This window comes from Poecile atricapillus, chromosome 1, assembly GCF_030490865.1.
Source record: "Poecile atricapillus isolate bPoeAtr1 chromosome 1, bPoeAtr1.hap1, whole genome shotgun sequence".
Classification (NCBI taxonomy): domain Eukaryota; kingdom Metazoa; phylum Chordata; class Aves; order Passeriformes; family Paridae; genus Poecile; species Poecile atricapillus.
This window is the reverse complement of record NC_081249.1, coordinates 161142447-161163720: the sequence shown is the minus strand read 5'-3', so window position 1 is coordinate 161163720 and position 21274 is coordinate 161142447. Positions and strand designations below refer to the sequence as shown.

The 21274-nt window shown below is 33.6% G+C and overlaps 1 protein-coding gene across 1 annotated transcript in view; it reads left to right on the top strand.

The window, feature by feature from the left end:
• Positions 1-21274, top strand: part of CEP128 (centrosomal protein 128) — a 95779-nt gene that overhangs the window by 18268 nt on the left and 56237 nt on the right. Inside the window, exons 10-15 of the mRNA XM_058827577.1 lie at positions 6130-6216; positions 7658-7732; positions 8950-9082; positions 10802-10962; positions 15512-15862; positions 17977-18627. Coding sequence (XP_058683560.1) covers positions 6130-6216; positions 7658-7732; positions 8950-9082; positions 10802-10962; positions 15512-15862; positions 17977-18627 — 1458 coding nt within the window. The remainder of the gene's footprint in view (positions 1-6129; positions 6217-7657; positions 7733-8949; positions 9083-10801; positions 10963-15511; positions 15863-17976; positions 18628-21274) is intronic.

Here is a 21274-nt window from a genome sequence, read left to right as displayed (position 1 = left end):
GCTCTTTAATATGCCTCTGTCCACTTCTAGATTCTTCAGTTGTGGCTTCAGGCTGGGGAAGGGATGCAATGTATTGGTGTGATTTGATATTGTTATCTGCAGAATGGAACACTTATATTTTACCCTTTTCAAGGGATGATAGTTTGTAACCTCTAAAGATACATTGAAGGGATGCAATGTATTGGTGTGATTTGATATTGTTATCTGCAGAATGGAACACTTATATTTTACCCTTTTCAAGGGATGATAGTTTGTAACCTCTAAAGATACATTGACACTGCCATAGTTTCTTAGAAAACTTGAGTTCAAGTGAATGAGTTCCAATGTAAGTCAAAGAAATTTCGTATGATCTTTCATAGATCATATGAATGATCACAGTCTATGTGATCACGAGCCTTCAGGCTGGGTACCTTTATTCTTGGTAGTTCATCTTTTGAATTTCATGCAAAAGGAATATGAAATACTAAGTACATCCTAGACCTTCTATTCCCCTAAGATATCCAAATGTGAATTAAAATGGTTTAATCCTTTCTTCTGTAAATTCTATTTTATTCTTTTTAAGTTATTTTTCCTGAAGAGCCCCTTTCCAAAATACAGTTTATGTTGCTGTATTTTAGAAAAAATGTACTTGAATTGCCTTGTGTACTTTTGCTTAGCCTAGTGAGAATAAAGTAAATAAGTATTTTGCTACGATTGTTATTTGGATGAAACATGTTTCTGCATAATTTTGAGCTTGTTATTTTGTTATTCTGTTTCTTGTCCATTGTAATTTGAATTGTGAGTCAGATGGACTCTTAACTCTGACAGTGGCCTCAGTCTTGCGGTAATCCTTGCACAGACTTAATGTTCTATTGAAGTTTACTTCTGTTTTCATTTATTTATTCAAGATGCTTCCCAAGTAACATTACTGGAAAGGAGAATAGTGTTTGGACTGAGTTTTGAAGTCCTGTTATTTAATATGGCCTGAATGATTTACACAGAAATATTATTTAAAGCATTTGTGGCTGTTTAATGATACATTTTTTTCATTAGTATGCCTGTTACGCATTTCAAACCAAATCAAATTTGACTTTTGCATGTGATCAGTAGTTGCTCTAATTAAGAAATCTTGTGAAGTTTGTGAGGATTAAATGCTATTCTTTTTTCAGTAAAGTGCAGTGCCTGTAACTGACCACTACTTGTCAGTGTTTTACTGTCTTAAGAGAATCACCTTCCCAAATTGCAATTATTAAATTATATACTTTCAGGACCTACAGAACAAGATGATACATTAATTTTGGCCTTTCTCTTGTCTGTCTTTTCTTTCTCTCAGTTTTTTGTATAATGTGCAAACTTCTTATTTGTATTGTAGTATGACTATAATCATAGACTGATTATGAACCAAGAAGATATCTAGGTCTGACCATTAAGAAAGCTTAATGTATAAAATTTTGTGTCTTTAAGTTTTAAAATTTTGTTTTGAATCTTTAGCCTGACTGTGCTGTGTGTAGTTGTATAAAAAACATTTTCTGTACATTTTGTCTTTTTAAACAGCAATTACTGCAAATAAAAAAATAGCAATTAGCAAAAAAATTAATGAAAATCGTATTTCTTAATATTTTTCTATATAAACATTTTTCTGATATAAACATGTTGCTGATTAGAAAGAAGAACAAATATTCTTTTCTTTTTCAGTGGTATTGACACATATACATGAATTGCTTTAACAACTGCATTTGTTGTGTAAATGAAAACTATTTTGAGATTCTTCAGTACTTCTTTTTTTTTGACTGTAAAGACACCATCACCTCTTACTTTTTGTTTGCATTTACACATCTATTTTCTAAAACAAAATCAAGTATCATTCTTAAAAATGTTTTCTCTGCATTCTTTTCTGGGTGTTGGGTGTCCTGGATGGCTTTACAAAATTATGTGCTTGGCTTCCTGGATTTTGGTGAAATGTGTCCATGTGGTCATGCTTGGCATGCTTTAGGTGAACAGAATCACCTTTATTGAATCTTTTGCATCCACTGACTGTGGTAAGGCAGTGACTACAGTTATGTCTTAAGCTACCAACTTAGGTAGGCTAGGAAGCATTTTTTAACTTTCTCCTTATGCATCTGTATACTTTGATTCTGTTCGCCTCTCACTACAAATACTGTCAACTGCAAGAAGCTGGTGTACAGAGAATGGGGTAAACTGATGGTCAATATGTTATTGAACATTGTTTTTTGCATATCTTTATCACTGATCTTTTCAGACAAACATGAACTTGATCTGTGCTCTGAGCCACGTGGATATTTTAGTGCATCATTGATACTTGCTCTTTGGCTCATGCTATGCCACTTGTGGCCAATGGTTTCTGTTTTGAATCTGACTCTTGCTTGGAACGTGAGCAAGTCTCATACATGTCTGTCACTGAAATAGCTAGGTAGTCTCTTTTTAACTACCTGGCTGTATGTTTAGGTAGTGTACTTGCAGCCATGCTAATCACAAATGTAGGAGGCTAGGAATGTATTTTCACTCAGATAAGGATGTGATACGTTTTTGCTGTACTTTATACTATAGCATGAGGTGGTTCTGCTTGTATGTTTGTGATAATAGGAAAAAACTCACTGATCAGTCTCACTTTGAAAGAGCAAGTTTGTTTGAGGTCTGTACACAGCTTTCAAAAAATCTGGTTTTATTTAAAAAAAAAACCAACACAGCAAAACCAAACTGAGACCAAAACCCAAACATTAAGAAAAGTTAGTAGGCTTAAGTTGCTGTAAAAGTTATGAGTTGTACTGGAAAGGTTATCATAAATTGGAAAGATTGAGAACTTGAGTTATTCCACATACTTTTCCTCATGTATAATAAAAATTGATCTATGAAGCAGTAAGTTATGTTTTTGAAGTTTTGGGGTTCAATAGATACTCTTTGTACTTGGATGAGATATACTCAGTTGGGGTATACCAGTTACATTTGTATTCTAATGCTGTCTTATGCTGGTGAGCTCTTTAAAGGCCCTTTTAAAGGCCCATAAGAATTGCTCTCCTTGGTCTAATCAAAAAATTGTCAAGCCTGACCACCGAGGCATGCAGTGGAACATGTAGCTTGGCCTTCCCAAAGCAATGCTGTGAAGACCTTTGTACATGGAAGTTCTGTCTCCTTGTGGTCTCCTATATACCTGTCCCCTCATCAACCTCCTCGTCAGTCTCTTCCAGACCAACCTGGACACTAATGCTTTCAGAGGAGGATCTTGGCAGGAAAATCCCGTTGTCTGTAGGCCTGTTCCCATTCTTTGGTGCTTCAGCTTCTCTGGGCAGTGTCTGCCCGCTGTTTGGGAACCATCCGGGAGGAGTATGTGATTGAACTGTTGTTCTTAGCATCCTTTTCCTAGTTCCCATTTTTGACATTTGGCTTTCTCAACCCCTTCTTTGGGGACAACAAATGAAATCAAAGAATCAGTTGGATCTTTACACGTTTTGTTTGATTTTTGTTTTTCTTTTACCCCTCCCAAAGGAAAGCTTAATAGTGATTTTTAGTGGAGGAAGAACAAGTGTGGCACAAAACGACAAGAGAGAATTATTTAAAAAGGAGTATAGGAAGGAGACAAAACACAGAATTAACTTTTACCTGTACAGTTTCTGAATTTTCAGTAACAGTTGACATTTGTCTGGCTGTGGATGACCAGATGTTTCCATTTCCTTAGGACATTTTGATTAACTGCTTACCTGGCACCTACTGGTACAATGCACATTTCACAGTCCAAGCAGTGCACATGTAGTATGTTTCATTTATTGTAACATTACTTCTTTTTTGCAGTATTTTAACTCTGGGGTATATATCTATATCTGAGCTCTTTTTTCCTTCAAGTGAAATGTGTATTGGCTATTTTACTATATGCAGAAAATAAAACTGAAAGTTATAGTTATAGTATCAGTTATAGTAAAGGATGCATTTTTGTTTGGAATTATTCCTATTTAATAGCCTGACTATCAGTCAGTGAAGTTGAAATGGCATATTTATTTCCACGGTTTCTTCTGGGAATTAAGATGTGCTACTGATGCAGAAATATTTTTTGCTTTCAGCAGGAATAATCTTTGGAAATTTTATAGTATTCCTGAATCCAGCCTGGCTATAATATTTTCTTTATGATTCTGACATCTATAGCCAAATCTGCATATGAAAACATGTGTGTTTGGTACTATGTTAATTATTAATTTAGTGCCAAAAATAAAGTTGGCCTTAAGCTGATGGTCTATAACAGAGCTCCTAATTTTGCTAGTAAAACTAGTGGTCCATTGCAGTTAATAGACATCATATATTCCAAGTAGGCTGTTCTGAACTGATGCTTCTGGTCATGAAAAATAAACAAAGAAAAAAAATGCAAACCGAAACAAAAACCCAATCAACTTGGGTAAAGCAAAAACAGCATTAGCTGAAGAGATGATCTTAGACTTTTGTCCATGTTGCTTTTTGGGATTTCTCCCAAGAGCCTTTTTGAGTAAAATGTGTGCAGTGTTGAGTTTTATAGTTGACTGGAATGACAGATTTAAATCTCTACTGAATACTTAGAAAAATACCTTAAATGTGTTACAGTCTTCTATTATCTGATTAGGGATCAGTCTGACTAAAAGTATAACTCTTTATGTGGCATAATATTTTCAGTGGCGTAGTTATGATTAATGTCTTCCATGGTCTCAGATTTTAATGTGAGCTGTTCAGGCAGATGAGTAATCCAAACTATACTGAAACCCTTATGTTTACTGAGGTGAGGTAACTATATAAAGCCATTTATTTTCTCCAGAAAGCTACTTTTAAAGCCAGAACTTCTAAGGCTGAATGCCTGGCTTCACTGAATTTGATTAATATCTTGTATTCTGTTTTCATACACTGAAATTGTTCTCCAGTGTACAGTGAAGAGAAAAATGTTAAAAAACTGAATGAAATGACACAATTTATAGGGACAAATTTCAGGTGTATTTGCTAAAGGAGATATTCCTTTAAAATGTAAAATGAAAATGCTGCTTGGGAACAACAGACTGGGAACAAGACATTTCTTTCTGGAAAGGCTATGTGTTTTTGTTGTTGTTTTAGCAAGTAACTATGGAATATATTTATGCTTCAAGATATGGGATGAGAGTAAAATATGTGTGCTAAGGTACCTAATTAATTGATTTGTGACTAGTGTGAAAAATACTTGGTCATGTTGAGCAGATAAAAATCTGTGATTTATAAACAGTTACAGAATGCATGGGAAATTATCAGTATATGGCTATTGATCTCTTTCAGCTATTCTTTCTATTTAAAATGAGCCAATAATTTTGCTTTTGCTTGAGATATCTAAACTTGGGTCAAGTTGCAACTACTACATGTCATTAATATTTGTCATGTCTAATACTTCCTCTGCCAGTGATTGGCTGTGTTTTGCAAATAGTGTTGGTTCGCAGGGGAACAAGATTTTAAAATTTATATTTAATGCACTTTTATAAGATGGTTTAAAAAGTGTACACATGTGGTTTTAGATACCTGAGTCTGAGAGGGAATGGGAAATGTCCCCATGGATTTGTTTTATTTTTTGTTATCATTGTCAAGGAAGGGCACATCAATGTTGGTAACTTTTGATCAGGAAAATTTCAGTTGATTCAGTTGTAGTTCTGTGGCTCCAAGCATCTGTCCAGATTCAGAAGAAATAACCTTTTCTTTTTCCTTTTGACTTATAACACTACCTTATGGTAGTGTTTTCTTGACTACAGTGCACTGTATTTCATAACATGCACACTTTGTTTTATATAATATATTCTTTTTCTCTGAGAAGTACACAGTTAGGGGATCTCTTGAGCCTTTTAGAACTTAATCTAAAGGTGTTTGGGGTCAGCTTGAGTGTCTGGAGCTCTATACATCGGAAGGATGTTAGCGCTGCTTTAGACTTTGTGTTTGTCCCTGTTCTCTGCATGGGTGTGTTTATGTATGCATGAACTTATATTTATCTTTTCATAACAATATACATTGGCTCTACATGGAAATATTAGATGCAGTCAGAAAGCATTTGTCTAGATCTTCTTTCTTAAATGTATCAGCAGATTCTTTAATTTTAACAGCCTTGGAATGATGGTTTCTGTGAATTTTGTGATGGAGTTTACAATGTATTTTTCTAATCTAAAGGTTTTAAGGAAGCAAGATGCTAAAGCAGATGAAACAGAAGAATTCATGAGAAACAAACTTGTGAAATATGAAAGTGAAAAGCATCAGGTAAGACTTAATTTTTTTCCTTTTTTTTGGTTTCAAATGAGTGTATAGTGTCATCAGTTACAGTATATGCTTCCTTCTTCTGAGAAACCAGCAAAACAAAACTTTCTTTACTCTTTAAGAATACAAGGTGTGGAGCTTTTTTCTGCATCAGAGGCACTGTGAATATAGCTATGCTCAGCTTGTGTCTCTCCTTCAAAGGTCTTCAGTTTTAGTATGTTACTTCTAATCACTCTTCCATCCTGCCAGGCAGACACATTTATAACTTGGGCATTATCCTTGATTTCTTTCTCTGTTTTCTGAATTTGTATGTAGTCTGCTGTTACTTATTTGCAGCAGCTCAAAGCAGCTTTTCTTTATCCCTGCAAGTAGCTCATGCTGGTTATTTTGCACCATAGTTATTATTTATTACTCTTACTGAACTGTTGCCATATTTCACTCTTTCTTTTCATGCTTCTATTCTAGCAGGATGCTAGAGCTGTATTACACTTTTCCTAGGTTTTTTTCCTCTTGCATCAAGTTTAGCGTCTTTCAAAGTTGTACCACTTTATGCTAAGCCTTTATGTAGTGTTTTATGTTATGTTGTTCTCTTCATTCCCTTAATGTTGGTCCTGTTTACTTTGCCCATTTGCCAGGCTCTCAACATCCTCCTTGAGATTGCTATCTCAACAATAACAGTTTCTGCTGTGAAAACCTGTATTTATTTCGAAGTGGATCTTTGAACTATTTATGGAAGAAGTCAGAAAATATTTTGTAGCTTTTGCTTTCATTAATTTTTATTTTTTTTTAATGCTTATCAGTTTGATGACTATTTCTGATTACACGTATTGAATATTATGGTTTTAGGATAAACTTCCAGTTTTATGAAATTCAGGGCACTTCAATTTTTTAGTCATCTTGTTTCCAAAATAATTCAAATACATCATCTTGCACAACACAGCAACCCCACAGGTTTTCTCAATTACAGTTCTACCAATACATGTCATCTTTAACACTTCTATGAATAAAATATTTACCAAAAGTGACTTAAAATATTAAGTAATTTTTAATTTTGAGTTTGAAAGTATGTTTCAAATGTTTTCGAAACTTTGTTAAAACTTATCTTCTATTTTTTTTGCTTTTAACCCAGGAAAAATTTTCTTTTGTGATTTTTGTTTTGGATAATATAAATGACTTTGTATCTTTATGTGATACAGAATTTTGTACAAAAATTGTAGACTGTAAATAAAATTCTCTTTATGTAATTTAAATAAATATTGCAGGGATTTAGTACAAATGAAGGTTTGCTTAAAATTTTGGACAGATAAAAATACTGTGTGTAATATACTGCATTTTAGATAGATGCTTATACGGATGAATATGTGTCAAAATTATATCTTAAAATACACTTTTATATTATGATCCCTACATGCTTTTTTTTCTTCATCATCCTCTGAAATGAAAGCTTGAGCAGGAATTAGAGCAGTCCCGGAAAAAACTGAGTGAATCTGAAGGCAGTAGAGAAGCTCTTTTGCATCAGGTAACTGCTTTAGTGTGGTAAAAATCCTAAGGTTTTTTGTATTAGGTTGTGTCTGTGTCTTTTTGCTTAATATTTCTATCTCAGCCTCTGATAACATTGTTTTAAGAAGGAAAAAATGAGGTATAGAAAAACAGGTTTAGCTCTGTATAATATATGGACTGAGCTCATTATACTTTTTCTGCTTTCCAAACTTTCACATGTGTATATGTTCATATGTGTGTTAATTATAGTAGTGATAGTAATGGTATGTTTTCAGTACATAAACACATGTGAAATTTCCTTTCATGATATGCTTTAGAACAATTTTTATGACAGTAATCATTGTTCTGCAAAGCATGTGTTATAATTGGTGAAATCAGATAAATCAATGACATAGGAACATTTGCTACATTGTAACATGCAATAAAAGTAAATAAATACCTGAAAAAGTATCTAAAGTGTGCTTTAAACAATAGCTATTGATGCATATATGATTATACTTAATATTTGTTGGAATTTGGATTATAGCTTCAGAAAAAAAGTCCTTTCTCCTAAACATATTTCTTTTAGAGGGGCTTGATAGAATGGCTGAAATAACTAGGTAGGGGGCAATTAACATTCTCATCTTGTAGCATTAATGGTCTGACTTGTGTATATCTAGCAGAAGTTTTAGCTATATTACTGTTTTGAATTTAAATCATTACAAATGGAATATAGGGTAATATGAATTAGAGGTATTTTTCTTCAATTCAGCTTTAGCATGCTGGATTTTCTCTATTTTTCTACATGTTGTCATCTTTGTAAGTGCTATGCTACATATGATAGAAAGAAAAATGTGAAGAGCCCCCGTGTTTCTTATGAATAAATACACTGTATTTTTAAGGAGCACAATTTAAATAAAACATATTTTTTATTAAATCTGTATAGATATTTTCACTAGCTATGTAAAAAGACAATTGCAACATATAATATGGCAGAATTTAGTTTGTCTAGAGAAATTAATGCTGCTCATCTGTGGTCAACATAAATTAAAAGACTTCCTTTAATCTAGATTAATCACTTTGTGGCCTGTAATTAGGAAGTAGTTTGTCTTTTTTTTTACCATCTGCAGGTCTCTCAAGATTTATTTGTAAATATTTTTTGTATGTAGTATTTTTTTAGCATTTAATAGAAGTATGGTATTTATTTTTTTGTTCTGTTTTCCAATAAACTTTTGATGCTTGTGCCCATTTTTTTAGATTGAGGATCTTCGATCCCAGCTTTTGAGAGCAGAAGAAGACCGTGCAGAATTGCAACATCAAATTTCATATGCTGCTATGCATCACCACAGCTACCAGGATGTACAAGAGGATGACAGGAGAATTAGAGCAGGTACAACTAATATTTTGCACTAGAGACTTCCAAACTAGTTAGTAGGCATGAACATTAATTTTATCTTAGAGTTGCAGTCTAATTCTTCTATTGTTTCAACAAAACCAGCCAAATAGTTCCTCGGATTTAAGTTAATACACTGACACTTGAATATTAACAGACAAATAGCAATGACAGTTAATTTATGATAAAATATTTTGATTTGCATGGTTAAAATGAATGAAACAATTTCAGTGAACTGAATACTATTTTTACAGAAGAAAAGCATGTGTTATTTATAACTAATAATTTTCCAGAAAGCTTACATTTCAGTCCATTTGCAGTTTGAGTTCTGCCATTTTGAAAATCGTAACAAAAGTCATTGACTAGGTAGCTAATAAGGCTGATGACTTTCTGGTAGAATTTCCAAGCAATATGTTCCTAAGTGGTTAACAAAATTTTTTGTATGATGCAGTCAGGGCTTCTGTTTGCATTGTGTTAGAGTTTTAGAGTTGAAATAGTTTGTTCAGAAGACAAATACTTTAAACAATTTCAAGATATAATTGCATATTAAATTACTACTTTAGCAAGGTCTTCAGTTAATTGTTAGTTATCTATCTTTATTTAATCTTTTCAAACGTAATCAAAAAGGCATTAGAGAAAGTCTATCTTTCTTCTTATTAACATAGAAATGTATTACTCAAGATAATAGAGAAATAGTGACTCTATTCTAGTGTCTATGGGAATGTTTAATTGGTTTGGCTAATGACGTATTTTTGTATTTTTGTACTTCAGCTTCTGAATTATCTTGGTTTTTAAAATAGGACTCTGACTCTATGTTTTATAAATCTCATACAGAGCACTGGAAACAGGCTAGATTTTGTATGTGGCTTATTTTCAGAAATGTAATGCAAAATAATAATTTCAATAGTTTTTCTTCAATCATGTTAATGTTTCTGCTGAAAAGTTAATTTATTAGAAACTACATGCCTTTCATGTTAATAAAAGAATATTTTAATTCTCCTATTGATCTTATAAATCAAAATAGTTGTAAAAATATGAAGAAAATAAAAATGTACTGTACCTGTAAAAATACATGCATACATTTATATAATTTTTGCTGTTGTGTTTCACATTGCTGTGTTATTTCTCTTTCTTCAAAGATATATTGGAAGAAGACAGAGATTTTTTTCTTTTGCCTCTAGTAGTTATTTATGACTAAAGACCTTTGAATTTCTGATTGTGAGAATTTATAGCTTACTCTTATCAAAACCTTTGGTTGTAGATGCAGGATTCAGACATAAAATTCACAGATAATGTGACTTTCAGATTGGGAGGTATTACTCTGGTGAGATAAAACCTTGGCCTTGAAGCTGATGGCGAAATTTCGTTTACACCAGAACTTCCCCACTGTTTCTTCCATCCTATTTTATTTTATTCAGTTTTGTTGGGGCTTTGGTTGTTTTGTTGTTCTGGTTTCTTTTTTGAGGGGAGCAGCTGTGTGCAGGGGGAAGAGTGGAAACCCCTATAAAATGACTGCAAATACTGTTTAATTCAGTAAAGTGTTATTAGGTTATGATAGAGGCATTCCATTTTTCACTGATATTTTGGTCAAAATTAATAGTTGTAGAATAGTCTCAAGTAGAGAAACAAATTGCCAAAAATTAAATGAGATAAAATTAATTTACCACAAGCTGGTATTTTTACTGAGTCTTTTGCTCTGTTCTTGCTTTTTTACAGTAACTGAAAGATATGAGAGAGAGAAGCAAGATCTAGAGAAACATATTTTGGAACTTAAAGCAAAGCTGAGTCATAATGCTGTAATGTCAGAGGTAGAAGAACTGAAGAGATGTATAGAACGTAAGGACAAGGAGAAAGCACAGCTTGTAATGCACATACAGGTAAGTTGAGTTTTGTTGCTTTTTGCATGGTGGCATTTTTTTTTTTTAAAATTTCCCATCTCTTTAACTTTAGGTGATATAGCAGATTAGGGATTAACCTTTAAAACTAAGAGTAACTGTCATCCTTGTTATTTATTGTGTAAACAACTTTGAAAAGTGATTTGAGTTTGCTGACTTTTTCCTCTCCCATGTAATACCAAGATAGGTATTTGCTATTGCCCATGATTTCATGGTTTGGATTACCTCTCTTTCCCATGTGCAAAGAAAAGCTGATCTGATTTTATCAAGACTTACCATTAATAATGTTTTTTGGAGCTACTTTCATGAGGTAGTACTTGCTTCCTTATTCCCCCAGTATATATCCCCCCAGAGTAGAGTAAAAAAAGTAGGTCACAACTTCCCATTTTTTAGTAATTAGATGCAATATAATAGTAGAATCGTAAGTATTAGTAGTCTTCTTTATGGTAAGCACATAATGTTTGATATGATTCTCTATGAAAAGGATAAGAGCAGCCTTTTGTACTGGAATTTTAGTTACAAGACTTTGACCATAAAATGAGATCTAAGTAGGCAGTGGCATTCTTATTTAAGATGGGAAATTTCTGTATTTCTTTGGTCTAGATTTGTCATTGGTGGTAGTATGCCTGAACAGTAACAATTTTCTTCTGTCTTCTATGATTGTTAGGAGAAAAGAGTTTGCAAAGCCATGTGTATTATTTCAGTAGTCAAGGACTTCACTTTTTGTTCTGCTCATATTTTGGCATCCTGTAAGCAAGGGATTTTGTATTTATTTTCCTAATGAAGGTACTTATCTTGAAACGGTATTGGATCACTTTGGAAATTCAAATGTAGGAATCATTTTTTTGTCTTTTCATAGATTTACAGGACTATACTGTTCAGTTTACTTCTGCTGCTCTTTTACCTTGTCAGCTTCTCTGCTGATTTAAATCAAACTCATACATCAAATTATATTTGGAAAAAAATGGCCTTCTCAAAATAAGTTCCTACATGCTATTTGAAATTTGGTCATTGAATAGGTTTAAAAAGACCTAAAGTGCTTCTATAAAGGATAAGACAAGCAGAAATCATTTCCTGGTGTCCATCAACATTTGTATTCTAGCTGGTCTATAAAACCCATGACTAACTGAAAGCATTCTGTTGTGCGTGAGAAACTAAGTATTTTGGTGACAGGAATTAATGTGGTAAAAACCCACAGAAAAATAATTTTTTAAACTTCTGCTTGTAGAACATGCTTTCTTAAGGGTCAGAATGATTTTATAATGCTAATTTCCTGCCCTGAAATACTCATGCAAGAATGCTCAGTTGGGGTCATTGTCATTTCTCTGATTTAGAAATTTTGACTTCCCTCATTTTCTCAACAGAAAATACTTTGTACTTCTTATCTGCTTCCCACTGCCTTTCTCCTACAGGGGCAGTAACAGGAAAGTAGCTAGTCTGTTTTTCTTTTAATGAGACATCAAGGAGTGCAAGGATGTGAATTTCTAAACTTGTGTACTAACAAAGCATTTTGTCAAGCCTATTCTAACAGCTGCTCCTGTCAGATAGTCTGATTCCCAGTTGGAAGTGACCAGTCATGTTTGACTTGGGTGTAATTTATCTTTGTTTAGTGGGGAGGATCTAACTTGCCTCTGATGTACATGTAATACTAGAAATTTCTTTTGATTTATTAAAATATCATTGTTTGCAACAATTTGAGTTGTGTGCGTTGAACATTCAGCCTCCAACAGTTGCCATAAAATTAGTGTGATGTAAAATGGAGAGGATGAAAAAGGTTAAAATGTATTCTTAAGCTCATGTTTAGAAGTGAGTTCAATCTTAAAATAACTTTTTAATTTAATTTAATTTAATTTAATATTTATTTCAGCTACTGTTTACTTAGTTTACCTAAGGGTGCAGCTGTGAGATCTTCCAAATGTATACAACTATCTTAAATACATTTTTCTACATGAAGCCGTATAGATATGAGGCTGTTACTGAGATTTAACTATGACTAAGAAATAAACAAAGCGCACTAATTATAAAGATGCAGTACCTCTCCATAAGTGCTTTTAAACTCTTGTGCCTGGGAATGTGTTTGATTTACGAACTACTCTTCGTTTGAATTTGGTATTAGTATTCTTATAGTATTGTCCAGTACAACAGTTTATTAAAATATTTCAGTTTTTCTGAGGAAAAATTATTGATATGTTTATTGAGAATCATGTTTTTAGAATTCTTCAGTGACATAGGTCTGTCAGTCGTATAAATATTGATACATATTCTCAATAAAATTTACTTTTTCATTTGTAGAAGAAAAAGTAACTACTAGCCAATTTAATGCCAGTAGCGCAAGCCCTTATCGATCAGACAGAATTTTGGCAACTGCACCCATGTTACCACAGAGATACACATTTATCATACATCAACTAGGAATTCAGAAGTACCAATCAGTACACTTGGGACTCCGGTTGTGACGCAGAAACAGTGTGGAGATACTTCCTGTATCCTCTTGCTTTACAGGGTTGGCTGCATGAAATGTTGACTTGCTATGATGCTGACTTCAAATGTTGGGTCTGTGCTGGCTTAACTCTTTTAAGCAAAGTGCCAACTCTTTTCTAATATTTACCTTATTTACATATATGGTAAAAATCAAACATTAAAAGTCACATTTATATTGGTACATCCATGTCAAAATCCAATTCTCCTCCTCATGCAAATAGTTCATGTTGATAAATTAGTTGCGCTTCAAAGTAAGTATCTAAAACAAATGTTCCTCTTTTTTATTATACTACAAATCAATAAGTTGGAGGTTGATTTACTTTTACACAATAAGAGGAATGTTTACAGTTAATTGAACATTATTTTCTGAGTTTAGGCTAGACTCGTATTTCATTTAAAAGTTTGTGGGCACTGTAGTTTTGTTAGTGAAGTGTGTACTCTGGGGAAATTAAATATAAAAAAACTATTTTTTAATGATGCATTGTTGAGTACTACATCAATTTAGTTTGACATCCTCTATGGTGTCTCCAGAAGGACATGAAATGGGAGATGATAGTTGTATGTGTAATCACATGACGGAAAAAATCATGACCTATTTTAGAAAACCTGTGGAACAGTAAATGTAATATCTGATTGTATTTTATGAGGCTATTTTTAACTTCTGCTATACTCAAATCTTTGTCTTTAAAGAAGTATTATAATCTGTTTTCATTGGAAATTAAGCTTGTTTTGATTACAATTTTACTAGTTGTAACTTGTGAGCTTGTTTTGATTATCTCTTTAGCACAGCAAATACTATCCTGAAGAGATCGGTACAATTTACTGCCTCCCAGACGGTGTTTGCCTGATTTGGAAGGGGAAAAAAAAACCAAACTGACAAGGGGAGAGCCTTTACCAACAAACCCAAGTCTCCCTCCTTCCCCCAACCTTTTGGAAGTATCTTTGTCTAAATAGTCATTCTATATCCATCTGTAAAGTTGCCTGTTCTTTGATAGATAAAATACTTTCAATTACTTACAGTTTCCCTTGTCCATTCTGAATTGCAGTCTGTTCATTTTGGGCTACATCCGCAGTTTTTTTCAGTCATTCTGAAATCTAATCCTCATCTCCAAAGTATTTCAATCCCCTGAGGCTTGATAATATGTTTGGCTATAGGTCTATTCAAATTCATCTTTCATTAATGAAAAGACTGAATGGTATGAAAGCAGTCTAAGTAGGCCCAAAATGCAGAATACTAATGTGAACTTCTGCTTGATGATCTTGGTAAAATATAATTGTGCTGTCATATCATCAAAAACTGATTTCTGAGCACATCCTTCCAGAAGGTATATGGATGCTATTTTTCCTGAGTTTCTTATGAGAGAATGTTCTTATGTTCAGAGAAATATGATTTGAGAAATGCAGTACCTTTTATTTTTAAAAGGTGTGTTTTCAATTTAATTCATTTTTGAAAGGCTTGTATATGCCTCCTACATTTTCAAACATCTTTGCACTTTGCTTCAGAAGCATTTGCCAAGCTGCTGTATTCTCTTTGTATTCAGTGCTATCAAATATACCTTTATTTAGCACATTGCTCTCATAAAGGCAACCAATATAAAACTGGGTAACAACTAGCTCGTATACTATAAATTACTGTGGTTGTGGTGAATGCTGGTTTTTCCTTTCCAAATCTCATTTTCCTCTCATCTGTTTACATTAATCTCCTTATATCTTACTGTTTAGTTTATTTCTTATTTGTATAGTGTATCATATATGGCCAATGACTGATCTCAAACATACAATGCAGAAAAATAACAAGAACCACTAGAAGAGGAAAAAATGCAGAAAGCATTGAGTAGTATGTATTTTATGTCTTGTGTTAAAGTTCTTTACCATTTCCGAGGGAGAGAGATTCTCTGGGCTAACAGGGCTTTCCTTGATATTCAAGCAGATCTTTTATGCTGTTCATATTTTAAATAAAAATGTGATTTAATGTCACTATATGTTGTTTGATAAAGTTTCAAACTGCATATCTTTAGAGAAAGTTTGTATTTTGCTATGATGATTCCAGGGGTTAACATCTGACCTGGAAAACAGGGAGAAGCAGCAGGAAAAAATGCTGGACCAGCTGAAGGAGATACAGAATTGCTACAAGGCTTGTGAGAACGGACGTAGACAAACTGAACTCCAGTCTGCTGAGTTAGCTCAACAGGTTGAAGAGAGTACCAAGGAAGCAGAACGGTATCTCACTGAATTCAAGCATTCAGAGGCACTCAGGCTGGAGATTGAGAAAAAAAGAGAAGATTTGAAAGTGAGAGCCCAGGAAACCATCCGCCAATGGAAACTGAAGTGTAAGAAACTTGATCGTGAGATAGAAAAACAAAATCAAACTATCAGTGAGCTGATGGACAAGAATAGTCAGGTAAGATTGGTTGATATTTTTTTTTTTTTTTTGTACCCTTCCTCTTTGTTTTAAAGATGAAGAGAAGGAGTTTATTTATGCAAACTGTGACTTAAACTGCTTTCCAAATGGTCTTTGTAGAGGCACTTGATAACACTGTACACATTGAAATTTTCTTTGTTAGTTAAGACTCCTTGACATGGATTTTACCACTTTTTATGTTGCAAATATATTCACATGCTAAATGCAGTGCTTGAGCTCCATTTAAGAAATACTGTCAGTATTTGTTCTTATTTTTAAGGTTGTGACCATCCTGCTAACAAGTTTGAGGTAACTGTCACTGGTGAAGAAAGTTGCTTTATTTTAAGATATGAAAGATCAAATAAACTGTATGTCATTGTGAAGGAGAAAAAAGTGCAAACAATGTTTCATGTTCTCAGTATAAAGCTGGAAACAGTTTACTTATAGAGATATAATCAATCTAGATGCAGCATTTAGTATGAACTTGAGATAACTAGGAGAACATAATTTAACTAGCTATGAAATATAGACAATTAACACCTGAGACAAAATTCTGTAAAACCAATAAGGAAAAGGAAGAAATGGCAATTTGCTGTCTTTGATTTCTGTTAGAAGGTTTCAAAGGGTTGATAGAAAATTTTCAAAACTGGGTTGCAATCATAGCTTGCAATTTTGAGATTTTTGAAATATTGGCAGACAATGGAGGGGCTATAGAAAAGTTGTTTAGGTTTCATTCTTTTGGAGTTACTGGGATAATTTGGTTGAAGTTTTGCCCATGTGGTTGTCTGTAATATTGTTTGACAGTGGAGTTTCTAACATCTTTTGACATGTATGTCCTTTTAGCTATGGAATATAGAAAACATACTCAAAGCAAGTAACTCATGGGTTGTAGTTTGAAATTTTACTGGAGTTTTGTTTTTGTTTTGTTTTTGGTGATGTTTTGGGTTTTTTTAGCCAAATCCTTCAAGTAGAATTACAAAATAGGTTTAGGAGGGTCTTTTTGTTTGGTAGTTTGTTTGGTTTTTTGAAAAAATGCATGATGGTCATCAGTCCATGTCCTCAATTTATTATATTTGTATTTTGCTTTGCATTGCTTATTCTTGATAATTGCAGATTGTTTTATTATTTTTAACTGTGCACTTTTAACCCTAATTGCCTTTTTGTTCTGAATTATTTCAAGTAATTTTGCTATATCCTTAAGAAATGTGTGTTGCTTGTGGAATTGGTGAAAAATGCTCAGTAAAATTTACTGTAAAATTTATTAAGTCAGTTTAAAGAACCTGATATATTCAAACAGATTGCCCAAACAGGTTGCATAGCCTCTCTCAGTGGAGATATTCAAGAACCATCTGGATGCAATCCTGTGCCTGTGTTCTTGGATAAGTCTGCTTGAGCAGGGAGGTTGGACCAGATGACCCACTGTGGTCCTTTCAAGCTTACACATTCTGTAATTCTGTGGTAATTTTAACATGAAATATATCAGTATTAGAAAAAACACCCAAATCCTTATGATCCTAGGAAAACAGTGGAATTTTTATTGCATTTGATTGATTTTTTTTTTTGGAAATGATATTTCTTCGTTTTGATGCGTAAGTGAACCATGCTTTTAACTGCTACTAATTCATCTACTGTGCATAATTTCAAAAATAAGTTAAAGTTGGTATATTTCTTATGCAATATTTTTGAAAATTAACGAAATAAATCACCATATGGAATGGACTATAGGTACAGTGTATATATCCAGTAGTCATCTCTGTATGCTGCTGCATTACTCTATTACCTCATTTTCTCCATCTTGCTATATGGAGGAATAAAGAAACACCTCTCAGTCTGCAGAGAGAGAGCGTGAGAAGCAGGGAATTAACCAAAACTATCCCTACTTAGAAGGCTAGATAATTTAAGGAGAAGTCCAAGTTTGAGATTGCACATGATCTGTGTGTAAATTTAAAGAAACACTGAGTACATTTGAACTGGGTTCATACCAAGCAAAAATTTTTTATTTTCACATACATATGCTAATTGTTCCATAGACATTCCTGATGTCTAAGGACATCCTTCCAACAATTGTCTTTAATTACTTCAGATCAGAATGAATTTTTTTTTTTCTTTTCTAGGCCCTCAAAGACAAAGATGATCTCAAAAGTCAGCTTCTTTCAGCTATAAACCAAATAGAAAACTTGCGGAAAGAGCTGGATGATGTGCTTACAAAGAGAGCCCAGCAGGAAGAACTCCTCCACTGTAAAGAGGTAAAACTGAATGAAATGCAGTCACATCAGGTATCTCTTGAAGAAGAGATCAAAGAAGTTCAAGGTACTGTAAAAAAATTGGAGAATGAGTTGAAAAAACAAGTCTTTCTACAAAATCAAATGCAAGCTGAGAAGGAACACTTGAAGACAGAGCTTGCAACTATTAATTTATTTCATAAAAAAGACCAAGAACAACTCCTGGAAATGCAAGCAGATGTAAAAAATTTAAGCGCTGTTCGCGTGGAACTAACAAACAGAATAGCAGAAGAGGAGAAAGCCAAAAAGGAATTACTTAAGAGCCTCTCAGACCTCCAGAAACAGCAGGGATCTAATCATGAAGAGATGATTTCAGCTAACAGGCAGCTGAAGATGGAAAGAGAAACTCACCAACAGGAGTTGGCAGATCTTAGATCAGAGCTACAAAATGTGAAAATCAAACATGAACAAAATGTTCAAGAACTCAGAAAACTCCTTAAACAAGAAAAAGATGATGCAGAGGCTCAGATAAGAATGCTAAAGGTACTTGTTGTGAAGAATTCCAATGTCAGACTTCCCCTCCCCTCCCACACATCCCACACACAGCTCCTGCCATTGAATGATGAAGGTAATAAAGCATGGGCTTTAAAGCACTTAACACACATCTTATTGCAGGCCATTGTAAAAGTTTGAAGTTTTGAGTAAAAAATGTAACAGTACATATTTAGGTCAAAACCTTAGTTCAAAAAAAGTAAAGCAGATATGTCTATGATTAAGATAAAAGGAAATATACAATGCTGTCACATTTTAATATAGCAGGCAGGTAAAGTCCCAGGTGACTGGAAAGGGGAAAGCATTGTACCCTACAGTCACCCCAGGACACCATCTTCTTAAAGTGTAGAAGGGAGAGCTGTGGGAACTATTGACCTGTCGGCCTCTTCTCTGCTCCTGGGAAGATCATGGAGCAAAACCTTTTAGAAGCTACACTGAACCACATGGAGGACAGGGAGGTGATTTGGGACAGCCAGCACAGCTTCACCAAGGGCAAATCCTGTCTGACCAACCCGGTGGCCTTCTGCTGCTGGAGTGCTTACATCAGGGGACAAGGGAAGGGCTACACACATCATTTATCTGTACTTTTGTAAGGTATTTGACACAGTGCCCCACAACATCCTTCTCTCTAAATTGGAGAGAGGTGGATTTTATGGGTGGACTGTTTGATAGATGATTAACTGGCTGAATGGTCCCATTCAGAGGGTTGTGATCAATGGCTCAGAGTCCAGATGAAGTCCCAATGTACAGCAATGATAAGTGGTGTCTCTCAGGGATTTCTGTTGGGACTAGTGTTTAGTTATTTATTTTATTTTTTTATTTAGTTATCATTCATGACTTGATAATAATACTTTAGCAGTTGGTAACATAGAAACCTTTAAGTGAATATAGCAATAAAAAAAACCCTAGGTGGTTGTTAGTAGGAGGATCATTAAAATTAAACATTTTGACAGCAATGCTTAACACTGGAGACTTAATTTTTAGTGTGTATAGTGTTATTTAAGTGGTCTGTCCAAAAGTAGTTTTTACTTTGGCAATGACATTGAAATTAAGAGTGTATCTTTGATACCAAGTGGACAGAAGGAAATTGTATTCTGCATGCTAATAAGAAAAAATAAGTTGATTGTGATTGTGTTTTTCCATGAAATGGCAAATCCTAGAGTTAGGACCTTTTTATTTTTACTGATTGTTAAACCTAAACAGAGTATTAAAGAAATTCACTTCCATATTTCATTTAAAGTTCCATGACTTCCCCAGAATCCTAAATCTACATATATTGTTTAAGAGCAGAAGATTTAAGGGAGATAAAGTTTCTAAGATATTAGGGTAGGCAATTTTTTTAGAAGTATACAAAATGATAATGCACAAGATTCTCTTGATTGAGGGACTGTAAATAAAACAAAATAGAAAGTCATATGCATCGCTAGGAAGATCTTATAAGAATGTGTCATCCTGTAGGTGATTTGGTTACTTTTTGTCTGAACTCATCATTACATTGCATTTGGATTTCAATTTTATGGACATACTTTTCTTCCAAATTAAGGTAAACTTAACATACATACATAAATTTTATCTTCTTTTTTTTTTTTTTTTAGTATTTTATTGTTAGAGTAGTGCTTAGGGAAATCCAACAGAAAAAGTTGTGGTTTTTTAACCTACTAGTGGTTTTTTTTTCAGGTTGCTAAGATTTTGTATCTAGCAACCAGCTATCTTTTACTGTTACAGTAATAATTGACCTTATTTATGCCTCAGCTGTGTCCAACCTTGTAACTGTTTTTGGAAAGGAATATACATATCCTGTCCAAAGCTAGTTCAAGCTTTAAAAATAAAGGTTGGTTGAGAGAGACTTGAAGAGTGAAGGGAAATTTAATACATTTGTAGGATCCAAAGCCTTAAACTTAAAAGTGGATGCATTTATGAGTTACTTCCAGGAAATCAAGGGTACAGAGTCCTGTGTTTAGAGAACTAACTTCTGCATAGATTGTAAAATGAAGTGACTTTCAATTTTTTTTGTTCTTTCCTCTCTTGCCTCCTCTGTATGGTACTTTCTGCCTCACTTTTGCCTGGTTTTCTATAGTGCAGCACTGGATTGAAAAAACTATTAAGTAGTTAAGGATTTTTTTGGGTAGTAGGGAAGGTACCATAAAAATATTGTATGATGCAATAGAATTAGAGAAGAACATAGAGTTTTTTGAGATGCTAGTGTTAAGAAGGATCTTACTGTTTCATTACTGAGATTCTGATGCTTAAACTTTTAATTTGGTTCTTGTTAGAACATCCTAAATGATTCCCAACCAATGTCTCTATGATGTCTTATTTGGTATTTAAAAGGATTGACACGCTAGGCATAGGAATTCAAGTGGTTTGCTTAGTGGTCCCCATTTGGCCATGTGCTCAGGAGCTCTGTATCTGTCCCTTAATTTTAATACATACTCTCATTTGCTTTAAAAACATGCTTGTTTTCTTAGAATGATGACATACAAAATTTCCTACTGCCTGACAGTATGGAAGTATTTGAAGTATTAATCTTTAATCTAAGGTTTTGTAGAGATATGTATATATACATATAAAATTGTGTATATTTATTTTTTAATTGCTTTCTGTACATTTTCCAATTGTGCCATCCATTTTTTCCTGA